This window comes from Candoia aspera, chromosome 1, assembly GCF_035149785.1.
Source record: "Candoia aspera isolate rCanAsp1 chromosome 1, rCanAsp1.hap2, whole genome shotgun sequence".
In the NCBI taxonomy this organism is placed as follows: Eukaryota; Metazoa; Chordata; class Lepidosauria; order Squamata; family Boidae; genus Candoia; species Candoia aspera.
Genome location: NC_086153.1, coordinates 79,616,576 through 79,641,515, shown reverse-complemented (window position 1 = coordinate 79,641,515; position 24,940 = coordinate 79,616,576). Strand labels below are relative to the sequence as shown.

The 24,940-nt window shown below is 38.3% G+C and overlaps 1 protein-coding gene across 3 annotated transcripts in view; it reads left to right on the top strand.

The window, feature by feature from the left end:
• PACRG (parkin coregulated) overlaps window positions 1-24,940 on the top strand; it is a 281,659-nt gene that overhangs the window by 133,747 nt on the left and 122,972 nt on the right. For all 3 annotated transcript variants that reach the window (XM_063307761.1, XM_063307770.1, XM_063307753.1), the window contains exon 3: window positions 18,661-18,832. In XM_063307761.1, coding sequence (XP_063163831.1) covers window positions 18,661-18,832 — 172 coding nt within the window. The remainder of the gene's footprint in view (window positions 1-18,660; window positions 18,833-24,940) is intronic.

The window sequence follows — 24,940 nt, the reverse complement described above, 5'->3', positions numbered from 1 at the left end:
AGTTACCAAAACATCTCTCTCTAAGCAAAGTAAAGCAAATATGAAATGTCATTCCTTGGCAATGTATGCTAATCTGATGGCCTGTTCCCAAACTCAGCTGAAGACTTTGTAAAGAGAATAAGAATTCTGTTGTGTGCTCTTCTAATATTTTTTTTTTCAGAATTTCAGTAACACATTTAGGAATATTTACTTCCTTAAGAATTAGGATGGGTTCTTAAACTAGCCATCAAACAAATCCAAACAAAACAAACAGCAACACAACTGTTCCAGCATACTAAAAATGATCTATGGAACAAGAAAAAAACATATTATGCAATAGCTTCCAGTTCACATGAGGAATTTGAAAAACGCTTAAAGCCTTCACAGTAGTAGTTGTAGGTCAAAGGCTATTAGACTCTTGCTCACTTTAGATACAACGTGATAAAGGGGAAAACTTCTGCAAGACCATCACTGTGTATTTGTATTATGAATATTTTACAAGAAGCACATTGACCATCTACACTGCTGTACTTTAGCACTTTCTCTTTTTTAAAAAAATGTGAATTTTTTTTCTTGAAAAGCAACAGAAAACAGGAGAATTTCTCCATCCACTCTTTTTGCAGCTCTTAGAGATGAGAAAAGAAACTGACCGAAAGCTGAATTTTCAGCCTTACCACTTTGAAATGCTGGTGGAGGGATCCTGTTTTTAAATGTCACATATAATAAACCCAAGAAATTAGCAGATCAAGCAAATGACAATATGAAACCTTTCATTTACTCATCCTACTTTAATACATTTAGAGAACTTGTGTATATAGGGAATAGGAAATCTAAAAATGTAATGTCCCATCAGTAGTTTAGGTGGTTATCAGAATTCCACTATTTCACTCTGTAAAATATGTGCATTAGATAAGTATGCAAGAATTTTTACATAAGTGTGTATTATAACATATTTGGCATGTTCAGAAATGACATTGATTGCTCTTTGTATGATATCCAATGGGACCTGGTTGATGGCAGTGCAGTTCTGGTCAGATCAGGGCTCAGTATCATTTGGCATGGTACCCTTCTGGACAGCCTGCAAGAGTTGGGGTGTGGAGTCATTGTTCTACAGTAATTCCATCCTTACTAAGTGGGCCAGCATTAGCAGCTTATGCCCTTACTATTTCAAAACTGGACTACTGCAATGACCTCTATTTGAGTCTGCCTTTGAAGACTACCCAGAAATTTAAAGGAATACAAAATGCAGCCACTTAAAATGCTAGCATATAAAAGCCAATATTAAAAATGCTGCATACGAAGAAAATACATACAAGGCATTAGAAATATAAAAGAAATCTGACAAAAAATGGTTTTAGACTGAAATGTCATGATCCACCACTATAGCTTCTGTTGCAGCATGACTGGCAGCTATAAACAGAGTCTGTGATCTGTTCTTCATAGCCCAAACTTGTGTACAGTGGGATATATCTGAGAAAAAATATTGACAAAAAAGGGCATATTCACTCTGCATGTGAAGACTTCCTTGCATAGAGACATTGTTGCTAAAAATGGAAATCCTTTTGAAGGTTAAGTGTCATACCAGCATACCTGAGCAGGTTCACGTTCATCCCCTCCTGTATACAGAGTGACCTTTAACCATGTTTGCAATGTCTGAACAGGATTACATCCTTCGTACTTTACAGAATGCATACAGTTCACAAAAAAGCATTTTTATATTGCTATATCCACACTAGAAATATTGATGATAGGCAGTATGAAATATATGCATCAAGAAGCCACATATGAAGAGCAGCAATTTGGCATTCACTGAAGTATTGTTTCAGTAGGACTTAAGTGCAATAAAGGAGAAAAGTGCAATTCAGGAGAATGAGACCAGATTATTCTGGACATAGTAGTCAAACTGTGGTATAATTCTCTTTAATCTGCAGAGGCAGGGGGAACAATCTGGTTTCTGAAAATTAAAATGTATTTTCATTGTATTCCCCACTTTGAAATGTATTTCTGTCTGTTAGAAACTTTATGCTAGGGTTCCCCAATCTTTGGATTTAAAAGTATGTTACAAGCATTCTCACAACAAGGTTACCACAGGTGTGCATGCTTGTGTGTATGTGTGAGAGATGAATCACAAAATAATCCATTTACCAGAAGACAGACAACTTTGCTGGTTCTCCATTACCTGTTCTAGCATCCATGGATGCTCTCTACTACTTCAGCTTACCTTTATTTCTTTTTTTTCCTGAACATGTAGACATACTATATTTCCAAATGCAACCTTCCACCTTTTCATTCTCTAAGGGTGCTCTGGAGTTTTTATGGGCCCCAGTGGTATTAGAGGGCATACAAACTGTGCTTGGGGCTCATGCTTTAAAATAATCCTTACAAGATCAGGTGAGTCAGGCAACTGGCAGGTGCCAAAAGAGGTATCATTAGCCAAATTGGCACCTGCAGCTGATATGTTATAGGCCTTAAGCCAACACTAAACCATGCATTTCATTTTATATTCTTATTCTGTGGGATGGACAATCTTTTTCCTTCCTTCCTTCCTTGTCAATGACACACTGATTTGTGAATGCTGATAATGTTTTGGTTTTGAATTCTATTTTATTGTAAACCTCCCAGAGTCCTTCCTTGGGAGGGAGATGGGTGGTGATAAAATTTGATTGATTGATTGATAAATAAATAAATAAATGATTCAGTTTATTGGAAAACTGCCAGTCGGTGGACAGTTTCACCTAGTTCTTTGGGAAGAATGGATAAAATAGAACAAAAAGAATTTGGCAGCATAAGAGATTGGAAAGGAAGTCCTTATGAATCCCAGAATTCAAAGTTATGAAAAAAAACTGGGGTTCCCAATTTTTCTCATAAGTGCCAGAAAGCATATTTGCAGGCAGGCATTAAACAATTCCTCCACATGCTAATTCTTACCTACAAATATCCTCTCGTTCATTATAAATGTTTTTCCTCCTAGCTTATGAAATACAGTCTTCTGAAATGAAGAGTTTAAAAAAAATCTCTTTTCTAAAACTTTTTTTTTTAAAAAATTGTCTTATCAGGAACCTTACTATAATTCCTCCATCCTTCATGTATCTCAAGAATCTGAGTCTTTCCTTGCTCTAGCATTTAGTGATGAAAGAAACCTAATTTTGCCATACAGTTAAGATTAGTGGGGGATTGCACTGTGTTAAACATATTCAACCAAACTTTACCCATCAAACAACAAAACCAGCACCAATAATCAAAGCTCCAACATTTATAAGTCTTAGTTTGGAATGAAAGTGTTACATACATTAGTTATTTCATACTAATGTAAAAGGGAGCAAGAAAATGTATTCAAACCTGACATTGACTGAAACCTATATTATCAGAATCTGCTTAGACTCTTCCTCTCCTGGCCCCCAAGTTGATCTTGCCCCATCGCAACTACAGTGAAACCAGTATAGAATTCACCTAGCTAACAAATTTTTAATAGGATGTACTTATTGTGTAGCAAATCTAAGAATTCAGTTTTCCTTGACCTGAAGCCATTTATACATTCTTAAGCAGAATCTTTAGAAGAAACTTGAACCAGCTCTCTTCTTAGGTAGTTACTTCACTTTGTCCTACTTACATCTAACCACTGCCAGCTTCTCCATTTGGAAATGTATGAGAGGCAGAAGGCAAGTGAGACACTGGTCTTGGCCTGGCAGGACTTTTTGGGAAATTCTGCATTTCTTAGGCCAATCAGTATTTATACAAGCCTATTCTGGAAGTTTGCATAGCAGCAGATTACAAACATATTTAAATTAATACAGTTTAATATACTTCTTTAGTAGAGACAGAGCAAACACCCCCACAATTGGACTGAATTTCCCATTGTTTGGATGAAAAATAATAAAGTATTTAAAATGACAGCCAGATAGGCTTTGTGAGCAATAAACTAGCATGTAAAAGCTACAACATCTGAAATAGATTCAAATTTATTTGCTCTATGGTTGATGTTAAAACAAGATTTAGCCCTGGAGGAATGGAAGGGGGAACAGGAATTAAATAGTACAGCAGTTTACTGCATTAAATCAATGTAAGAAGGCCATCTGAATTAATACATAGCTTCAGGCAATAGGATATTTTTGTCTGATTTGTACATCTGTGTTTTCACCATCCAACCATGAAACTGTGCAAAATAGGATTGTTTTGTCTCCCAGAGGGAAGAAAAATCCATCCCTTGTTCATTTAATATAATTCATTTAAATGTATATACTTTTAAAATAATATAATTAGCATTAACTAGCATCAAAGGGCTAGGGAGAGAGAAAGATTGATAGCTATACAGGTGGCAGTTTGATTGCATCCTGAACTTTAAATGTTTAGATGGTAATGCTAGTTGAGCTAGCAGAATATATGATAAAATTTCCTCATGTTGTGTATTTTACTTCGAATGAAATGGTCACTTTGTGAAAGACTGCTCATATTACTGAAGCATACTCTAAAGCAAAGTTTCTTAAGAGGAAATTCTAAGAAGGAACCAGAACATTTGAGTCATCTAAAGTAATGATGTTTCACTCACTGTTTAATCCTGATAATATTTATGTAGAGAAATCTTAGTGAAAAGTTCACAGAATACTGCTGTTCTTCTTAAAAAAACAAAAGGATCTATTAAATATTTGGCCAGGTCAAAATACTGCAGCAATACTAAAATAAAAAAAAAAGTGATAACTGAAAGTTACTATGGTTTTGAATAAATTATGGTGCATTGTTCCTTATTTAATAAGTTAATAGATATGGTAAGCAGAAGAGTTGTGAAAGCTACAAAACTGTGGTCTCAGGAAAAGTATCATAATATAATGATTAATGGATGGAAAAATAATTAAGAATTGTAAGGTTTCTGAGATTAAATCTGGTTCCTAGTTTCATTATTTCCTCCCTTTCTTTTGTTGCATGATGTTTTACGGATGGCCACTAGCTTAGAATCATTTTTCTTGTAAACCTTGGCATAACAGAGGAAAAATTAAAATCAGTAAAAACCATTACAATTCTATTATTCATTTTCTCTCAAATAACCTGAAAATATTCCCTTGCTTTGGTCAATTCTTCTTTTAAAGCATATTTTAGTGGAAGCTATTACATTCAGTTAGTGAAAATAAGCAGGATAATTTAAATAGAAGTAGTAAATTCGACGGTACAGGATCAGTCTATTCTGCTAACAAAATAAAGTTATTTCTCAATCACTTGAGCCAGTCTAATTACCATGTTAATTGTTCATTGATTGGATTAATGCTTGAGCTGGTCACTAAGTGCTACCTATGGTTTAGTACAGTGTATAAATTCCATCAGGGATATGACCACCTCAGATACTTGCATAAATATTTTATGTAGCCTTATTTGAAGTCTGTAGCCAAAGATTAAACTTGGAGATGTATTTTCTGTGCCTTTATATTAAATAAATCATCTACGTAGGCCATTTATACAATTGGGAGCTGTGACATGAGCTACTGTATGTGGCCGGAGGAGGTATTTGTAAACATCTCCTACATCCTCCTTCCTACTTCCCTGAAATCACACAATCCAAATATCTCTATCTGTTCTTGCCAGTCCTTCTTCCAATCTTGTTCCTTCTTTCAAAGCTAACAGAAAGCAGCAGGGCTGGCTCTATCATTAGATATAATGACATGTACCAAGGACTTTTACTGTAAAAGAAGGAAAACAGGATAATTTGCATTAGAAAAACTTTACTAAATTACACCTATAAAAGGTGGGAAGGGATACACAATACTCTGTATTTCAGGAGACATCAATTTGATGTATTTCCAATATTGTATTTACCTAAAAAGGTGATCTTGGATTTAATGTGAACCCCATAAACCAAGAAAACAGTAAGTAAAGAGTCTATAAACATAGATACAATTCAGCTTTCCCATCTTGTCAAATTAGGTTTGCTAATTCTAGCTGAAACCAGTCCTGGAGAATCCCCCCTCCCGCTCATAAGTGTGGGTGACACATTTCTTTTTGTACGTGCATATACTTGTGTGTATCCACTGGAAGCCTCATTTTAAAGAAGGGCAGGGCCAGGATACATTAGGACAGTACAGCACTTTGGATTCAAAAGCAGAAAGAGTATGCAGAAATACTCACAGAGCACTGATCTGCAACTCTTTCAAGTAGCATCTTTTTTTGAGATCACGCAGCTGATCTCTGCAACAGCAGCACAATGCCAGGAAAAATATGATTTAGTTTAAGGAGTTGCAGACAGGCGCTGTGTGAGCAGCCTGTGCACTCCAAAGGACTTTTTTGGCCTTTGAATTCAAAGAGCCGCACAGTCCCAAGAGAGAGAGCCAAGTGATATTAAATTAAAACTAATTGCCTGTAAAATAAGTTACCCCATTTATAAAATTAATTGATCCCATTATCAACTTATGACAACCATTCTCTCTCACACACAGAATGACAACATGCATCCACACACAATCCCTTTTCTCCTTTCAGTAGAAACAGAAAAAGAAACATGATGGTGATGGAATGAGGTAAAGGAAATGGAAAGGGAAGGAAAAGGGAAAGGAGAAAGGGCAGAAACCAGATGAAAAAGAGTCAAGGGGAAGAGGTAAGTATACAGGGAAAAAAGAAAAGTCCAATTTAGCATCTCAGAAAAGGGTCAAATTCACCAAACAAGCAGCTTTTCCCAAGCAACAGCTAATATTTAGCATCTATTAAGCAGCAGGGTTTAGAATCATATGGACCTTTGCTTATTAACATAGCTTTTCTGTTCCTCTGAGCAATTATAAGAGAACACCATCTTCCAAGTAGTTATTTGGAGGACAAGTTATGTTTGTGTCAGATAAATACAATATATATTCTAAGTTAGACTCCAAGTGTGAAGCATGGTCTGTGGAGATACCAAGGGAGCATTCTTACCTAGTTATTTGGGAACAGTTTGATCCTGTTGGACCCGAGGAAGTGGATACGATTTTCCAGGCTGAATGCCACCACTTGTCATCTAGTCCCATGTCCTTCCTGGCTGGTGAAAGCAGCTCAGGAGGTGACATGTGGTTGGATCCAGGTGATGGTTAATACATCCTTGAGAGAGGGGTGTTTCTGGCTGCCTTCAAGGAGGTGCTGGTATACCCCATCCTCAGGAAACCATAGCTGGACCCTACCATACTAGACAATTGTCATCCAGTCTCCCACCTCCACTTTTTGAGGAAAGTGGTTGAGAAAGTGGTAGTGTTGCAGCTCCAGAGGGTTCTGAATGAAATGGATTATCTAGACCCTTTTCAGTCAGGTTTCAGGCCCGGATATGGGATGGAATCAGCATTGGTTGCACTTATGGATGACCTCTGGCAGGAGTGGGATGGTGGCAGTGCATCCATCCTTGCTGTTCTTGACCTCTTGGCAGCTTTCGATACCCTTGACCATGGTATCCTTTTGGAGTGGCTCAGGGAGTTGGGGGTGGATGGCATGGTTTTGCGCTGGTTCACCACCTTCCTTCAGGGCCAGTCCCAATCGGTGGTGATAAGGAGCGAGAGGTCCAACCCTCGGCCCCTCCTTTGTGGAGTGCCGCAGAGTTCGGTTCTCTCTCTGCTCCCTTTTAATATCTACATGAAACTGCTGGGTGAGATCATCCATCATCATGGGATGAGGTATCATCAATATGCAGATGATACTCAATTGTATATCTCCATCCTGGGTGACATAAGTGATGCTGTGACTGCCCTCTTTCAGTGCCTGGGGGCTGTAGGGGTCTGGATGGGGAACAACAGGCTTCAGCTGAACCCTGGTAAGACGGAGTGGCTGTGGGTTAATGGCTCTTCCATATCTGGGACTTTGTCATCTTTAGTTCTGGATGGGGTTGCACTGCCCCAGACAGATCCAATGTGTAATCTGGGGGTCCTCCTGGACTCACAGCTCCTGCTCAAAGAGCAGGTGGCAGCTGTAGCCAGGAGGGCCTTTGTGCAACTTCATGTTGTGCACCAGTTACGCCCCTTCCTGGATCAGGAGGCCTTCGAATGGTCACTCATGCCCTTGTTATCTCCCTTATAAACGATTGCAATGCGCTCTACATGGGGCTACCCTTGAAGAGTATCCGGAAGCTACAGCTGGCCCAGAATGCAGCTGCGTGGGCTACCTTTGGTGCCCCTAGAAGGGCACATGTAACACCTTTGCTGCGCAAGCTGCACTGGATACCAGTTTGCTTCCAGGTCCAATTCAAGGTGTTGCTTATCAATTTTAAACCCCTACATGGCATGAGGCCAGGCTACCTGAGGGACCGCTTCTTCCCGTGACGTAAACCTGTCCCAGCTGATCATGCAGAGGGGGCATGTTGCGAGCCCCATCGGTAAGAGAATTCCATCCGGTGGGATCCAGGAGGTGGGTCTTCTCTGCAGTAGCTCCCACCCTCTGGAACATCTTGCCCCCGGAGGTGAGGCTAGCCCCATCGCTCCTGGCCTTCTGGAGGTATTTGAAGACCTGGCTCTGCCACCTGGCTTGGGGCAGGGAGGGGAGTCATCATATTTGGGAACGGCTAGTGCCCTAGAGTGCTCGTCGCATACAAGGACTGAGTTATTTCTGCCATTTGGATATTTTTCTATATTGTGTACTTGTAACTGTTTTTAGATAATTGTATTTTTAGATATTGTAATTTTATTGTAGATTTATTGTTTTATTGATTATTGTTGCAAACTGCCCAGAGTCCCCCTGGTGGGAGATGGGCAGTGACAAATTTGATAAATAAATAAATAAATAAATATAAGTGACCCCTATTAAATTGGGTAAAGTGAATCAGATTTTTACAGCTCCTCATGTTCCTATTGCCAGTTTGATCTGCCTCCATTTGAGGTTGCTGTCTTTTTCTTTTCTTCAGGCAGCAGAATGACTTGGGCTAGTTTTCTCTGGTAGGATCTCAAGATATATTTATTCATATTTCTATATTTATTTATTTGCTTTTGTCTTTTCCCAGGGGTGAAATTCAAACCCATTACTCTTGCTCCCATCATATTTGTTTCCCAGGCAGATTACTGCTGCATCTTGGGTGAGCTAGCATAGACTGTGTTCTTCCTTTTTTTCAGCTCTAAACCTGGTTGATGTGGGATCTTTAACACACTTAAGGGATTTGAGAAGCCTTTAGGTAAGGGGCAATTGCATTTAATTTGCACATAGATGCTTCCAGAATATAGCATTATGAGAATCTGCATTAAGGACAGATAATATGCCTCTTCTGTTTAGGGTATGCTTATGAATTGTACGTGAGAGAGATGCGGAATACATTGGGACATTCCTGTTATCTCCGTATGTTGATGTATGCTTTCCTTTAATGAATAATATCAATTGGAAACAACTGTTGTCATCACAGAATCTTTGGTAGTTTCTGGTGTTACTATGTCTGCACTGTATGCTATATAAATTTGATGAATAAATTAAAAATCCACTCTTTATATAGGATACTATGCAGATAATAAGAATGAGGAAAGATACAAGGATTCTTAATGAAATCCACAGTAGTTTCCCACTCCTGGAAGTTTCCCAAGTGTTAGCTGAGCCATGACCTCAGTAATTCACTGAAAATACTATCACAGGAGTCTGTTATCTCTCTCTCTCTCTCGCTCTCATTCTCACACACAGACACACACTCATTCACTCACTCTCACACATACCAGTTGGTTCTTGCTGCTCTATCCTCTAATTTAAGCATTGCTTAGGATAAGTGTTATATGTGTTGTGAAAGGTGTCAGGTATGCACTTCTGCAACCTCTTTTTAGAATGTACGCTGGCAGCCAAAACAGTTTTTGGCGTTTCCTTTTCAGACTCATCAACAATAGTTTTTTTCCCCCCCCCTCTCCCCTGTATGTGTCTTTATCTCTTTACATAAACCATACTCTGTTCCTAGTTTTTAATGGGATCCTCAAGGGGTTTTAAAGAAAATGTTGAGGGTGAAAATGGCACTCTTTCTTAAGGCAGTGACATATATGATACAGATTAACATATGAATATGTATTCTCATAGATTATAACAGAAGGTCTCTGCCAAGATGAACAAATGTTGAACAGTACAATCTATATGTATCAGAAGCAAGTCCCATTAAATTCAGTGGGGCTCAAATAATGGGATTAAGTTTGCAGCCTGTCTTCCTTTGGATAAATGTAGTTGTGTAATATTTTTATGCAGTCTGTGCCTGTATCACTATGGCTTTAAAAAGATCTGGAACCCAGGACAAAATGAGTTTGCCTTCTTTGTTCCAGTATTTATACCAAGACAAAAAGCCATGTTTAATGTAGCAATTGCATCCTGGAGTGATTCCCATGAATGCATCAGTGTGAAGACAAATAGGCTATTCATCTAGTTGGACTTCAGACAGTTACATCAACGACAATTAGCCAGGAAATCACCTCCAGGAAGTTGCATGAAAGATCCATGCCAATGAACAGCTTTCAGATGTACGGACCTGGAAGAATAATTTTGGGAGCCATCCTGTGGATGCAAAATGCTGAATTAGAATTCTATTGTTGCTTTGGCATTATTATTGTATGCTCAGTTATAAAAGCTACATAAACTCAAATATTTAAAACCAGTATTCTTGAACATATTAAGAGTAAGCAAGGATGCGCTTCCCAAAGAGAACAGATAAAGTATTGTGCAACTGTTTCAAGAAGTATGTTCCTAAATTTTCTCAGATAATAGCCACTGTTTCTTGCCAAATAATTTCAGAATTGTAACATATTTAGTATAACAGAAAAAGCCTTCTGAGTTTTGTAAGTTTTGATGGCCCATTCTCTTATAACCTTTTAAAGTGGTTTAGCTTAATTATTACAAGCATTTGTCAAATGTTTCTCCCCAACCAGCCTTACATAACCAGGCTGTACAGTAGCCTGTAAATTATTTGAATGTCCTTTATGTACTTTCCTGAGCTTTCTTCCATTTCCTGTTTTCTTTCTGAAATGTCACATTGTTTTTCATTCGGTTCCTACCTCACTGAGCTTTATTAGAATTTTATTTCATTTTCACTTACTGAACTAATTAGCCCTGGAAGATTTTGTTGCTGGATTTCCTTCTTTCTTGTATTCAATAGATCTTCAGCTCAGTAGAAATAAAGCATAAGTGCTTATACTAGCAGAGATGTTGCCTTTTCATTACTTATTTATTTATGTATTTAATCAATGTACACAGGTGCCCATCTCACCAACGTGACTCTAGATCAGTGCTTCCCAAACTTTTTCCTTCATTATCCAAAGCCAGTTATCAGAAAGTCTTTTTTACCCAATGTAGGTAAAACACTTAAAGTCAATTTAAATGGCCCTGTTGTGATTGGGTAATGGGTTTGTGCATTGTTAGCCAAAGAAAAACCACTTTTACCCAATTCTGGGTTAGTTAGTTAGTTAGTTAGTTAGTTTATATCACCACCCATCTCCCCCAATGGGGGACTCTAGGTTTAAGAAGCACTGCTCAATTTACCTAGGTTTGAGAAGCACTGCTCTAGACAGTGTACAAAAATTAAAAATTATAACATAAATCACAACATCAATTAAAAAACAGCATACTGTATCACTGGGTCCAAAAGCCATACCACTTCAGATCCCTAAAACAATAATGGATGGATGGATGGATGGATGGATGGATGGATGGATGGAAGGAAGGAAGGAAGGAAGGAAGGAAGGAAGGAAGGAACTCAGCCAAAAATTTCTTAACTTAACCTCCCAGCCCAAATGCTGGTGGGAATATCCAAGGGTTTAATGACTTATGAAAGGCCAACAGAGTCAGGGCCATCCAGATCTCTGGCGGATGCTGTTCCACAGGGCAGGTACAGCAATAGAGAAGACATGGCTCCTAGGCACAAGGTGGTATTGTCTAATAGACAGGACTTGGTGCATGCCAACTTTGCCAGTTCTAGTGGGGCAAGGAGAGACAGGCACTCCCACAAGTAACCTGACCCTGGCTCATGTAGGGCTTTATAGGTGAAACCCAGCACATTCAATTGTCCACAGAAGCCTACTGAGAGCCAGTGCAGTTTACCAAGCAGAAGTGTTACATAGGCACATCATGGCAGCAATCCAAGTGGGAGGTGATTAAGACATAAGTTACTGTGAGTAAGGCCACCCAATCCAGAAACAGGTGCAATTGGTGTACAACGGAGCCTGTCCAAAGGCCTTCCTAGCCACGACTGCCACCTGCAGGAGAACAGCCTGCCTCCTGGAGTTGTGGGTGCTCCATCATTGGAGGTTTTCAAGCACAAGTTGAAAAGTTGAAAAGTTTCTCTGTGATACTATAAGGATTGCTATCCTGGACAGAGGGCTGGACTTACTTCACTTCCAACCTTTGATTCTACAAGTGTGGAATCTCCAAATTTTAACAATAGGATTCTGACATCGCACAGGAAGTATTATTTGCCTTCCAGTATCCCCTCTTCTATATCATTTTTCAGTCTGGCAGTACAGGTTGTCCTCAATGACACTAATAGGGACTGGAAACTCCATTGTTAACAATGCAGTCATAAGTTGAAAAAGCCATGTGACTGCACCACTTAACAATGGCAGTTCCAGCAATTCTGGTTACCATCATTAAGTGAGGACCACACGGGTCATTAAGCAAGGAACTCACATGACCATGACTTGCAACTTCCTGCCAGCTTCTCCATTGACTTTGCTTGTCAGAAACTGGCAGTGAAGGTCACAAATTGCTTGATTACTTTTAGAAGGGATACAGATTTTAGCATGGCTTACTAGCCAGCCATTATTTATGGTCAGTGCTGTACTACGAATACTTTGAGGAATGATAGGTTGGAGGAGACTGGAAAAGCTCAGAGATTTTCTGGAGGCCTCCCATCTGAATCCTAACCAGGCATGGACATCCACAAGGGACAAATTATGAAGCATATGATGTGGTACAAATTCTGCCCCTTGTGTACCAGCGTATGATGGCATGGCATAAGTACAAAATGTCGGAGCTTGTTTTGTGACGACATGATGCACATTTCATTGTTTTGGTGTCACTGTAGCTAGCTGGAGAGGCCTTTGCAATCAGGTCCAACTTTGCTTAGGTTTCTGAGATCAGCCAAGCTTGGCTAGGTGGGGCCGTCCTAGATGTTAGTCAACGTGCAATTACCATGTGTATCAGGTTCCTTTGTTGGTTAAATGCCTAATTGGACTTCCTTTCCTAAATAGAATAAAGACAAACATGGGCTGGTAATTTTTTTTTTTTTAAATAATGACTTTATAGCAAAGACAGCAGATTTGGAAGAGAAGGATCATGTTTCACCCAGGAAGCATTTGGGAGGAGACAAAAATTAACCTGAGTTTTTCTTGTCTCTCCCTCTTTCACAATGCCCATGAATAAGGTGAAGAGACTCAATTAATGAGCGTACCTGAATGAAATCACAAGCCATTTATAGAAAGTGGCATGGCAAGATGCTCCATCTGATTGGCTGATGTAGGGGGTTGTTTTATTCAACTACTGCTGCATAAAGAAGGTTGTAGGACCCATGAGAAATATGTATCACTTACTCTTGCTTGATCTGAATTTGTCGTTTCTTACTGCTTGCTCTTGCCTTCCCCAGTTTTTCTCTATCTTCGTAAGAAGCAGGTCCATTGCGGTACTTTCTTCATGTTACTTCAGTTGTATCAATAGTTGTAAGGAATGCCTAAGACTAAATAAAAGACTCAGACTCTAAAGCAAGTTTAAGCTCTGGCTTTTATTTAGAATAGAATGCACACCAGTAGAAAGCTGAGAGTGAGGGAAGCGCGCCAAAAGTTGAATTAAATAGTCTCGCGCCAAACAGCGCTCCACCCCCACACTGCCCAGGTGTGCCCCACGAGTTCCCTGGAATGACAGGCCATCAATACTTGATAGGTGAGAGGTTGTCCAGCCCCATTCGCCCCGGGCATCGCCCCGTTTGTCTTCCTGCGAAGTAATGGTCCATTACTGGGCGATTAGACTTCGATATTTCTCGAAAGTGCCTGGACGTGCCCTTCCGAACCTTGCCCTGATCATTTCTTTGACAATGGTGTCAATGGTTGATTACCGGGCGATGAGACCTTGTAGATCTCCCAAACCCATTACCTTCTTTGTCCGGTTTATGGCCCGCACCTCTCCAGTCATTGACACGCCTCCGCGCTTTGTCATGTGAGCCGTTACGATGTCGCAAACATCGCAACGGCGATCATGACAATAGTATTCAATAGGTTGAAAATCTTTTTCTGTTATTTTATTTTTTAATATGTGATTTGATGTGTTCTGTGGGCATAATTAGCAGAAATAGCTGCTGAAGTAATGAAACATTTACTGGATTGTACAGCCTCAGACTGCAGATAGAGAGGCAGGAAGCACCGAATGTTTCTGTGCGAAATCCCTGTGCTTAGATAGCATGTTAAGGAAGGCCTGTAAGAATCTCCAAATGTGCAACTTCCTGCCTAATTTCTGAACTACTGCTGTACAGAAATAATTGTATAATGAAACTATTCTTTACACAGGCTACTTGTTAGACTTTATAAATAAGTTTAGTAGGTTACTCGAGTGAAAAAGTAAACCATAGTTATCAGATTAACTGTAAGGTTCTACCACAGCTTTTGTGTATCTTCAGATACTTGACCATCCATGGTGTTAAAAGCAAGCTCCCTCACTCTCCCATCCCCAGGAACAGCTATACAACAGTTTTCTAGTTATCAGCTGGGGAAAAAATCAAATTTGCAAGTTTGAAATTTGGGGAACAAAGAGAAATGTGAAAATTCAACTTTGCCCAATTGTTATCTGTGGAATCAGTATGATCCTGCATTTCAGTATCCTTAACCATTGACTGAAACCCTTTATATATAGATACCAGCTATCTGGAGAAAGAACCTCCTTAATTCTTGCTGTGCCAGTGGAGAGGCGGTTTATTGTCTCATAGAAAAAATAAATCAAGAGAACTGCTATTTTAATCTTTGGATAAATTATGTGTCCAAAAAGTAAAAAACAGCAACAAAGACATGCCTTCCTCTAAACTTAGGTCTTAGTTCATTTGATTCTCCTGCTGTTAGTAAAATGTTTTAGAAATTCCCTGCCAACTCATTCTATTTATACATATTATACCTCTGCTCCACATGCTGCATTGGTTGCCAGTTTGCTTCCAGGTGCAATTCAAGGTGCTGGCTTTGACCTTTAAAGCCTTACATGGCATGGGACCAGGTTATTTGAGGGACTGTCTCTTCCTGGTTACATATACCTGTCCCATCAGGTCCAGCAGAAGAGGTATGCTCTGGGTCCCATCTGCTGGCAGGACTCAGAAGACACACCTTTTCTGCTTGTAGCCCCTGCCCTCTGGAACTTCATTCACCCTGAGGTGAGGTTAGCCCCATCTCCGTTAGCCTTCTGGAAAGCCTTGAAAACATGGTTCTTCCATCAACCCTGGGGATCCCACGGCAAGCCTGCAAAGTGGTTGTATGAGGCTAAATAATGGTTGTCCTTCTGCTGTCTTGGGATTCTTTTATGTTTTTATTCCTTTATGTTTTTAACTTTTATTTTTTTTATTATTTAAGTCTGGTGTTTTTTTAAAATATTGTGATATAGTTTTAACTGTTTGTAAGCCTCCCAGAGTCACTTTTTGTGAGATGGGCAGCTATATAAATTTGCTAAATAAATAAATAAACTGTCAATCCTGCAAATTTGTCTTGTGTTTTTCAATACATTTTGGTGTTCTTGTTGTTCATGGAAATGCAATATTGAAGCAGTATGGAAGGAGTGTAAATATTTTAGTGCTAGAAAAGGTGAGTGTAGTTGGATAAGGCCAGGTCTGCTCAGCCTGGTTCATTGATACTTAGGTCTGGTTGTCCTTCCATCACTAGTTCATCCAGGGATGGAACAGTTGAAGGTCCAATTCCAATGGCACTACCTATAGATTCTCATCACCTACTGAGGGGCAGTGGGATCTCCATAGAAAGTTACAGTATGAATTCTATTACTCTGCCTGTTCTTAGTCTCAGAGATTGCTAATTTGAGGTCCCTTTCTTCTGCCTTTCTTCCCAGACTCATAGAGCATATGCTCTTTGAATCTCCTGGTAGGCTTTGCCTATTCCTGTAATGTATTTCCTGTAAATAAATATGTTTTCTGTTGTAATTACAAAATCTGCTTCACAAATCATTGCTTAGGTCAGATTCCTACTCTCTGGAACACTCACACAGAACACTTCAGCATATTTATACAGACATGGAATTGGGGGAGGAGGAGGTGCTAATTTGTTATTTTAAACCTGGGGTAGATACTTAGTACATTTGGAATATCAACAGTATGAGCCATCTGAGATGTATCTTCTTGAGTAAAATTCCACTTTGTGTGTGTATGCACACATCTAGCTATAGCAATAGCAATAGCTATATCTGTATATCTGTATCTATACATCTCAACAGTATGACCTAGCTGAGATGTACCTTCTTCTTGAGTAAAATTCCATCATGTGTGTGTGCGTGTCTCTGCCTGTCTATTGACACACACATAGAGAGATGTAGTTATATAGATAGGGCTCCTCTCACTGGAAAAATATCTGCAGATGCCTATGTTTAAGCATTAAATAATACAAATAAACTGGAATATTCCATCTGTTTCAGTTTGTGAGGATATTTCTTTCAGATTCCCGTCTTGAGTTGCTGCAAAATAGCTGCATTTACTTGATATAATTTTAGCCCTGAATAATATGTGTATTAAAGATAGTGATAAACAGCATACCTGGTGTCCGTAAGTCTCTTGAAGTAGTCCACAAAGCAACTCATAATATAGTTTAATTTCCTGCATGATCTTGAGCAATAAAGAAAGCAAGAAAGTTCAGTGCAGCTGTTCCAAAACCATTATCATCTGGTACTTTCATTGTATTATATTAATAATCTGAGTATTTTAGCAGCTGTTTGATCAGGTGTTCACAATATGTTATATAGGATCATTCCTAGACAGTGTGAAAGGTCATTGTGTTTTAAATCTAGCATACTCAGGGAAACTTCAAAGTGAGTTGTCTGTTTCCTTATTTAAACAAAAAAAGTAAAGGGCAGAATGACTAGATAATAGCATACTGTCCTATAGGAGACATTTGTGCAATTGTACTAAAATAATGCATTTTCCATTGGAGTAATAATAGTATCTTGATGTGTTGAAAAAAAATCAGAAAAAGGAATGATCAATTCTCTATTACCCTTTTGATCTTTAGGTCATACAGTGTTGCATATGTTTGGTTCATTGTTACTCTTTCGATATTTTTTGGAGGAAAAAAGAAAAATACACATCTGTTACCAATGTCTCAGTAAATTCAGTTAAGTGCGACCAAAGATTTTTAGTTTTGATTCAGAAAACTTTTGTGGGAGGAACTGAAATATTTAGAAGCATGTTTTGGGTATAAACAACAAAACTCATATTTGTCTTGGCCTCTTTGCATAATAGTTACTGTTCAGAGCTAAATCATAAACAGAGAACTAAAGGTTTCACACTGTGAAATGTAATGGTAAAATATTTCTGGATTCCATGTGTGGGAGGACATTTAACATTGCAAGATCAGTTGGTTTCACACCCTCCCAGCAGATTCTTCAAGAAAACCAATATCTTTTAAGCTCCTTCCAAAGTAGTTTGAGTTGCCAATCACTGCAAGTTTTTGAAACAGCTGTGCTTTAGAAACACAATTTTTAACATGCTTTTGTCAATCTATTCTAAAGTTAAAGATATTGCAAGAAAACTTAGGTTAGTGTTCTGTAAATTAAACTTTATAGAACAGAAATGTATTATAAACTCCATTAATGAAAGTTATCTAGGCAATGAGAAATACAAAGTAATAGCTGTAAACCAACGTGGTCTACTTTAATTATATGAAGCAAAATCAAACTTCACTTCAGAGTTGTATAAAATGAGCTTTGTTGTCTCAAATCAAAATTAATTAACCTAAAGGGAATATTCTTACCCATCAGAATTCTTTAAAATATGTTTTGCAATAAGATGGAATAAATACTAGGAGGAAGATATTCCTCATGATTGAAATGCTTAAACTATAATTAATAGGCCAAGAAAGTTCAATAAGAGTAGAAAGTTTTTTCTCAATTTTTGCACTCATCACTTCAAAATAAACAAATTGACTTTGTCTCATCACTATCACACAGTCTGTTTTCTCCTGTAGAGTGTTATAAAATGCATTTTGATCATAATTTTATCACACAATTCCTTTGATTGGATAATTTCCTTGATATATCACATCAAAGTGCACCCATTCAGATATATGTGATTGATGTTGCTTTCATAACTATTTGAATGAATCCAGTTTAATCTTATGTTTTTATTAACATAAGAAGTTTTTTATTGTGGTTATATATAACTAGGACAATTATAAGTTTTCCACTAACATAAATGCCAGTTTTATTATTGGAGGTATATAAAGTTGGAAACCACTTCCATTTTCAGTTTCAACTTTACGGTATAAAAGTTGACAGTCTTGCATAATAAGTTGCTTGTTGGACAACTTTATTTCTCACCATTCAGAATGAGTGGATGTAGCACATCAAATAATATTTGGAAATACAAGCATCAAAAATCAATTTTCTTTATATTTTCAATTTTGATTCAAATGGAAAAGAGAATAGCCACCATCATGTGATATCCTAATGGATGCTAACATTTGTCTTGTTCAATGGGACATTGCTATGAAACTTTTAGATTACTGTAATAGGACATCATAGTGGTTGAATTTAGATTTACTTCTTCTCTGTATGAATTTCCAGGTGGAGATTGAGAAATTGGACTACCATCACTATTTGCCACTGTTTTTCGATGGATTATGTGAAATGCAATTTCCCTATGAGTTTTTTGCTCGGCAAGGCATCCATGATATGTTGGAGCATGGTGGGAACAAGATCCTTCCTGTCATTCCTCAGCTCATCATTCCAATAAAAAGTAAGTTTGAAGAATGAAATAAGATCTAGGGTTCTGAGGGCTTTTTGACAAGTTGCTAATTAAGCAATAAAACACGACAGGCCTTGTATTTCTAGTAGGTGATAAACCTGAGTCAGTTGGGCCCTTAGAACTGTGCTGCCTGACTTGTTATCTTCTTACTCTAATGTTAATTATGGTATACAGGAAGTTAAAGTTGTTTTCATTCTTCTTTTTATACTCCTCAAACTACAATATGAGAATAACAGAAAACTGTAAAAGAAATAGCAAAATAGTTCAACTCAACTTTTTTTTATTTTGCTATTTTGAGTAGCTTGGTTTTTTTCTTTCTTTCTAAGTCAAGCCTTCCCTCATCAGCATAATAGCCTTTGGGTTATAGATAATAGCCATTTGGGGGATAGTGAAACACCCTGCCTTTTGACCTATGCCAGGATTTTGATTCAATAAAACCTCAATGTTCATTGAACATTTTAAAATATTTTGGCTGGTCTAAAAAGAAATGTATTATTCTGCTGATGTCTGCACAGATTTTGTAACTTGGTTCCTTTAAAGGCTAATGGATCTGCTGTTTTCACTGTAAAATTCCAGACCCTCTCTTCAAAGACAGTTTCTCAATCTCATACTTGAGATAGACAAGTATAGAGTCTTACCTAGCTGGTTTGGTCTGCCTTTTGTGAACAAGTTATTAACATGTTCCGCTATGCCTTTGACAATAGCCAGGGCTGCTGTTAGAGAAAGAAATGTATGGCCAGTTAAAGGGGCACCTGGAATGCTAGGGCTCTGAGCGGGGAAGGCACTTCCTGACCCAAGTGGACACCTTTCCTGAAGGCCTAGTCTGAGAAGGGGAAGCCATGGCACACACCGTTCTTTCTAACAAGGGCAACTTCCTCGTGCCTCTTGGTGGAATGGTATGGAGGAGAGTGGGACCGTGTCCAGCAGGAATCCATAGGAATTCCAGATTAGTCTCCACTACTGCAGCCATGGCAGTGAGCTTAGGAGTGGCTAACCAGGCTGGGATGGGACTGCAGTGGCTACAATGGGAGCTGCCTAATCCTGTTTGCCAGTTGTGGGAGGGCAGAGGTGGTGACGCTCCTGTTTCAGGACAGCACAGCCCCATCCATCCCCTGTCTCTATTGAGAGAGCTACCATGCCCATATGTGGGTGTTAAGGCCAAAAAATCTGCAGCTTAGGATCACAGTGAGGCAGACACAGCAGGGAGCCTCTGCCAGGACAATGCTGGTACTCAGATTGCGGGTGGAAGAGTTATTAAGAGAGTGGTGCTTCTGAGTAGGTTTTCCCCAAAATACTGAACATCTATTGGCACTTCAGAAGCAGCACTCAAGAAACGTTTGCAATTGTCCTGGCTGCCAGGAGAGCTCAACTTCCTCAGGCCGGGGCCTCTAGACATCTTTAACAATAAGACCCATTGTCTCAGCCAGCGTGACCATAATTTCTCCCTAGCACGGCCCTTTTATGATTCTATTGACATGACAAATTATTGTCAGAACTGCATGTTATTTAGATAACATGCCTGATAAATAACTTGGTGATTTAATTAGGCAGATTATCAGCCCCATAGCAGAGTATCTGGAGTTTTTGATAAGTGCTAGTTTGCACAAACTACAACCCTTTGCCTTGGATTCTTTTTTTTTTTTTTTTTAAACATATTATAACATATCCCTGATTTGGAAAAAAAATATTTTGAAACTGATGATGCTAATGGTAATATTTTCAAAGTGTAGCGCATTGGGTAGTTATCATTATTATTGGTTAATTAAGCATGACAGTAATCTAGTTTTGTTGCTCATTTATCTTGGGCTGCCTGTACATGCTGGAATTACTGCAGGCTTACTGGAGTTAGTTCTTCTGAAAGTCTCAGTCAAATAAGTGGCAGAAAAACCTACTCCTGACTCTAGTGTCTTTGCTGTTGGGTATAAGTCACACAACATAAAACATATGGCTTACCTTCATCGAATTCTCTGTATTTAATTTGTTTTCATCTTCTTTTGGTTCATCTGCTTCCTTAACGCATTTTCAGTATATTGCAAATCAACAATTGACCAATATTTCATATTAATCTACCTGGCAGGAAAATACTCTATTTTCCTGAAAGGCAAACTATTTGTTCCCTTTTTTAGATTTTAGGGCCATTTTTTGATTCTGTAAATAGAACCAAATTTGGGATTCAGTTAGAGAATTTGGTCCTGATGGGTGTCTTATGTATGTAATGTAAACTTTATACCAAGACAGTATAATGCATGTGAGATGTATCAGAAAAGGTTTACTTATAGGCAAGGTAACAATGAATAACGGTGTAAGACAAGGTTGTAGATTCCCCCACGCTGTCTAATATCTGTGTTAATGATTTGAAGACTTCATTATTTCAGGTTGATAGCCATTGCCCATGTTTAGGCAACAGCAAAATTTGTGCTTTACTATATGTAGATGATACTGTCCTTTCTTCCATGTACCACATAAGGTTTGAAATGCCAACCTGAGGCATTAGCCAAGTATTGTCATGGTAACCAACTGCAAATCAACTGTGATAAAACTAAAATTTTGGCTTTTGAAGAAAAAAGAAGCATAGCTGGAAAATTCAAGATCATATGAGAACTCAAGTTGAGAATTTTAATTACCTGGCATTTTCATTGCAAGGCAATTCTTTTAAAAGCAAAAGTGACTATGGCTTTGATATTTGTATTCAAAAGAAGGGAGATTTGTCCCAGTCCCTTTCCTCTCAAGGGGATGTGCTGATCTCCATTGCTCAGCCCTCTGTCACTGATCATGTGTTTTAGAGCTTGGCGCTCCCCCAAGTTTAGGCTCTGGATTGGTATCACCTGTGCTAGGTTTGAGCTATTCTCAGGTAGCAGACAGCTTGTTGGCTTTCCAGCTACAGGCTCACAGTCTGTCAGGTTGCTCCTTTTCATCCGCAAAATCAGAGGAGTCCACATCAAGTTGCTGCCTTACAGGGAGGTGGGCTTTTGGCTATTGGAGGCGGATAAGGGAAGCATGGAGGTAAGGGCACATCCAGGGAAGGTAAGAGGAGAGGAGCAGAGAGTATGAAGGATCCCTGTCTCCCTAGATTTTTCTCCTCTCTAGCGCTTGTAGGAATAGCAACCTTGTGGAATATCATCCAGTTGGTTAGAATGAAAAAAGCCAAGAAAGATACTTTTTTTTAAAAAAAGCAATAGTTTTTGGTATTTAAAACTTGATAGTACCATTAAATAACCCTCAATTTATTTATTTTATTTAAAAAATTTGTACAGCTGCCCATCTTAAAACACAACTCTGGCTGGATCACAACAACAATAAAACCCCAAACTATAAAAACCATAAACCGTAAAATGCAACCAAAAACCTGGTGCCTCAGCCATCCCTTTGGATGCAATGCATTTAGTGTCACGTAATTGGCTGTTATTATTTTGTGGTTTGTTAAGACACTACTGTCTGACTGGCCTTTCCAAATGCCTTATAACAGTGTATTTAGAACAGAGTGTGGTGCACAGGAGCAGGAAAATAGTTCAGGACAAATGTATTGAAGGCATCTAGGGACTGATCTATCAGAACATATTAAAATATATTGATTAGAGGGCAGATGTTAGCAGTTTGTAAATGGATTATCTAGAAAGGTATTCAACATTATCTTAACCATTTAAATCAAAGACAGATGCCTTTTGAAAAATAGATCTGAGAGTTTCTTGATATTCAGACATGTTTGCCTTTGTGCACTTGCTGTTAAATATTTTACTACCCAAGCTGGGCTGGTTCAAGCAATATTAATGGTGTCGCCCTTCTATATCTTCTTGGCTATGGTAGAGATAGCATTATGGGTTTTGTCCTCCCCATCTACATGAAGCCCTTTCCCATTTGAGTGGAACAAAGTGAAAGATGGTTGTCAGAGGTGGTTTCTATCTACTAGCCTAATGAGTGTTGGAATACAAGTTAAGTCAATTCAGTCGCAATAATTCAGTTTTGGAGCATACAACAGTAACAAGGCCTTATAAAGAACAAAATAACAATAACTGACAAAAAAATAGCATTTCTTACCTATTGCTCCATTTAAAGGAATATAGTATATATAGGTTATTGGTGAGCTTTTGCACTTACTTTAATACAAAAAACTCTTTAGACTAAATTACATGAGTTTACATAACTTCTCAGGCTTGTAACTAATATTAATGTGGTTTTCTGTTTTGATAATTTATTGAAAGAGGGGATTAAAATATTATACATACTTGTCTCTATATTATAAAATATTAAGCACCTCTTCAATTACGGAATTGGATTGAGGAACACCAACTAGGATGCATAAAAGAGGTACATTCAAATTCTAAGGGTAGTATAAGAGTAAAGTTCATGCAAATGTTAAAGGTGCCATAAAAAAGGTGGGGTTGTTCCAAATGTTAGCACTGAAGTGGAAAGGTCTTTCTCACCCCTCTATGAGGACATGTTTTTTTGGCTCCTCTTCCAGATTAATTAGTCAGGTTTATTACTGTACTGCTTTGGTTTCAACCCTAAGCTACAAATTTTAATGACCTGGCACCTACAACAGTGGTTTCCAGCTTGCTGATGAGCATAATATCAAATATATGCCCATCAATGATGCAGATTTGACCTTGCTGCTTGACCAGCATAAGGAACCAGATGGACTCATTCTCTGATCATTAGCTGAAATTAAGCTACAGTCAGGTTGTTGGGATTTTCCAAAATGGCCATTTCCTGGGAGTGTCAAAAATCAGCTCTCAAGTTCTATGTAAGAATAGTTTATTTGTGACAATATATTATATTTTCAATATCTGGGAAATGTTTATCTTCTTTTTCTGCCCAACAACTGCCTGTAAAGTATCTGGCAAAACAATTCACAGAGTAAATTTAAGATGCAAACAAAATGGTATCTGATGAATCCCCTGGCTAGGACAGCTATATCACTTGTCTTCATATATTAATGCTGCTGCTTGATTAACTGATGCTCCTTAGAGATTCTGAATCTGCATCAACCATGGGAGAAATTCTAAGCCCATCTTGGAAGAATGCTATACAGCAATCTGGCCAGATAAAACTAGTATCCTACAAATACAGGGGGGTAGGTATGCTTCTTACACATGTAGCTAGATATTCTGTTGGGTTCCTTTCCCTGCCTATCAGTAACACTGGGAGGCCATGATTTAAAATTGCGTGCTTCTCTAGCCCATAGATGGCATTGCTTTTTTTTTTTAAAGGAAAACATAACAAAATGCACATTTCATTCATTTTCAGTGTTGCTGGAAAAATCGAACTAGTCACAGTAATACAGGGTATTACACCGCAATATAATATTGTCTAAGAAAACAGAGCTTCATCACAATTTCAACTAGTGCACTATTAGGAAATATCACTTTATCACATTTTCAACTAGCACAATACTTATTTATTGAGTTAGAAATGAACCAACTTTATTGCAAATAGCTGAATTTTAGCCTGAGCCATGTCTTGAAATATTTCTGCTGCAATGGGGTAAAAAATCAGTTAAACTCAAAGGGGAAAAAAAAAAGCTGTTGTTTTTAAGAGATTAGATATAAAGAAACTGATGAGCGAAAGAATCTGATGTGTTTTAAAATATTTTCTTAATGTTTCTGAATTAATTTAATGCAGCAGTACACAATTTTGTTTGGGCCAAAGGCTATGTTACCTTTCAATACTATGCTGGGGGCAACACTCTGGAAAAGATTTCACATCACGTATCTGAATTAAGTATTGTGGCCACCAAAGTGTTTAGAGCTCCGTAGTTTTCCATAATGGCGATCTAGAAGTTTGCTATTGGAACCACTGGTAAGAAGCATAATCCAGTTCCTTCCACTAGTGATCTCTAGCCATTCTTCTCCTGAAAATAATGGGTTTGAATTAAATCATTGCAATCCATAATTCAAAGGAAATCAGGTAAAGGGCAACTGTTCTACCCTGCCTTCTTGGAAACCATAGCATGTTGTCCAATGGGGAAAGCTGCATGTATACTATTTTAAAGGAAGGTGTAATTGAGAAGTTGCCAGTCCTACGTGCTCCCAATAGGAAGGAGACTTTCTTGCTGAACTAACAGGGAGAAAGCACTCAGAAATCATCAAATATATACAAATA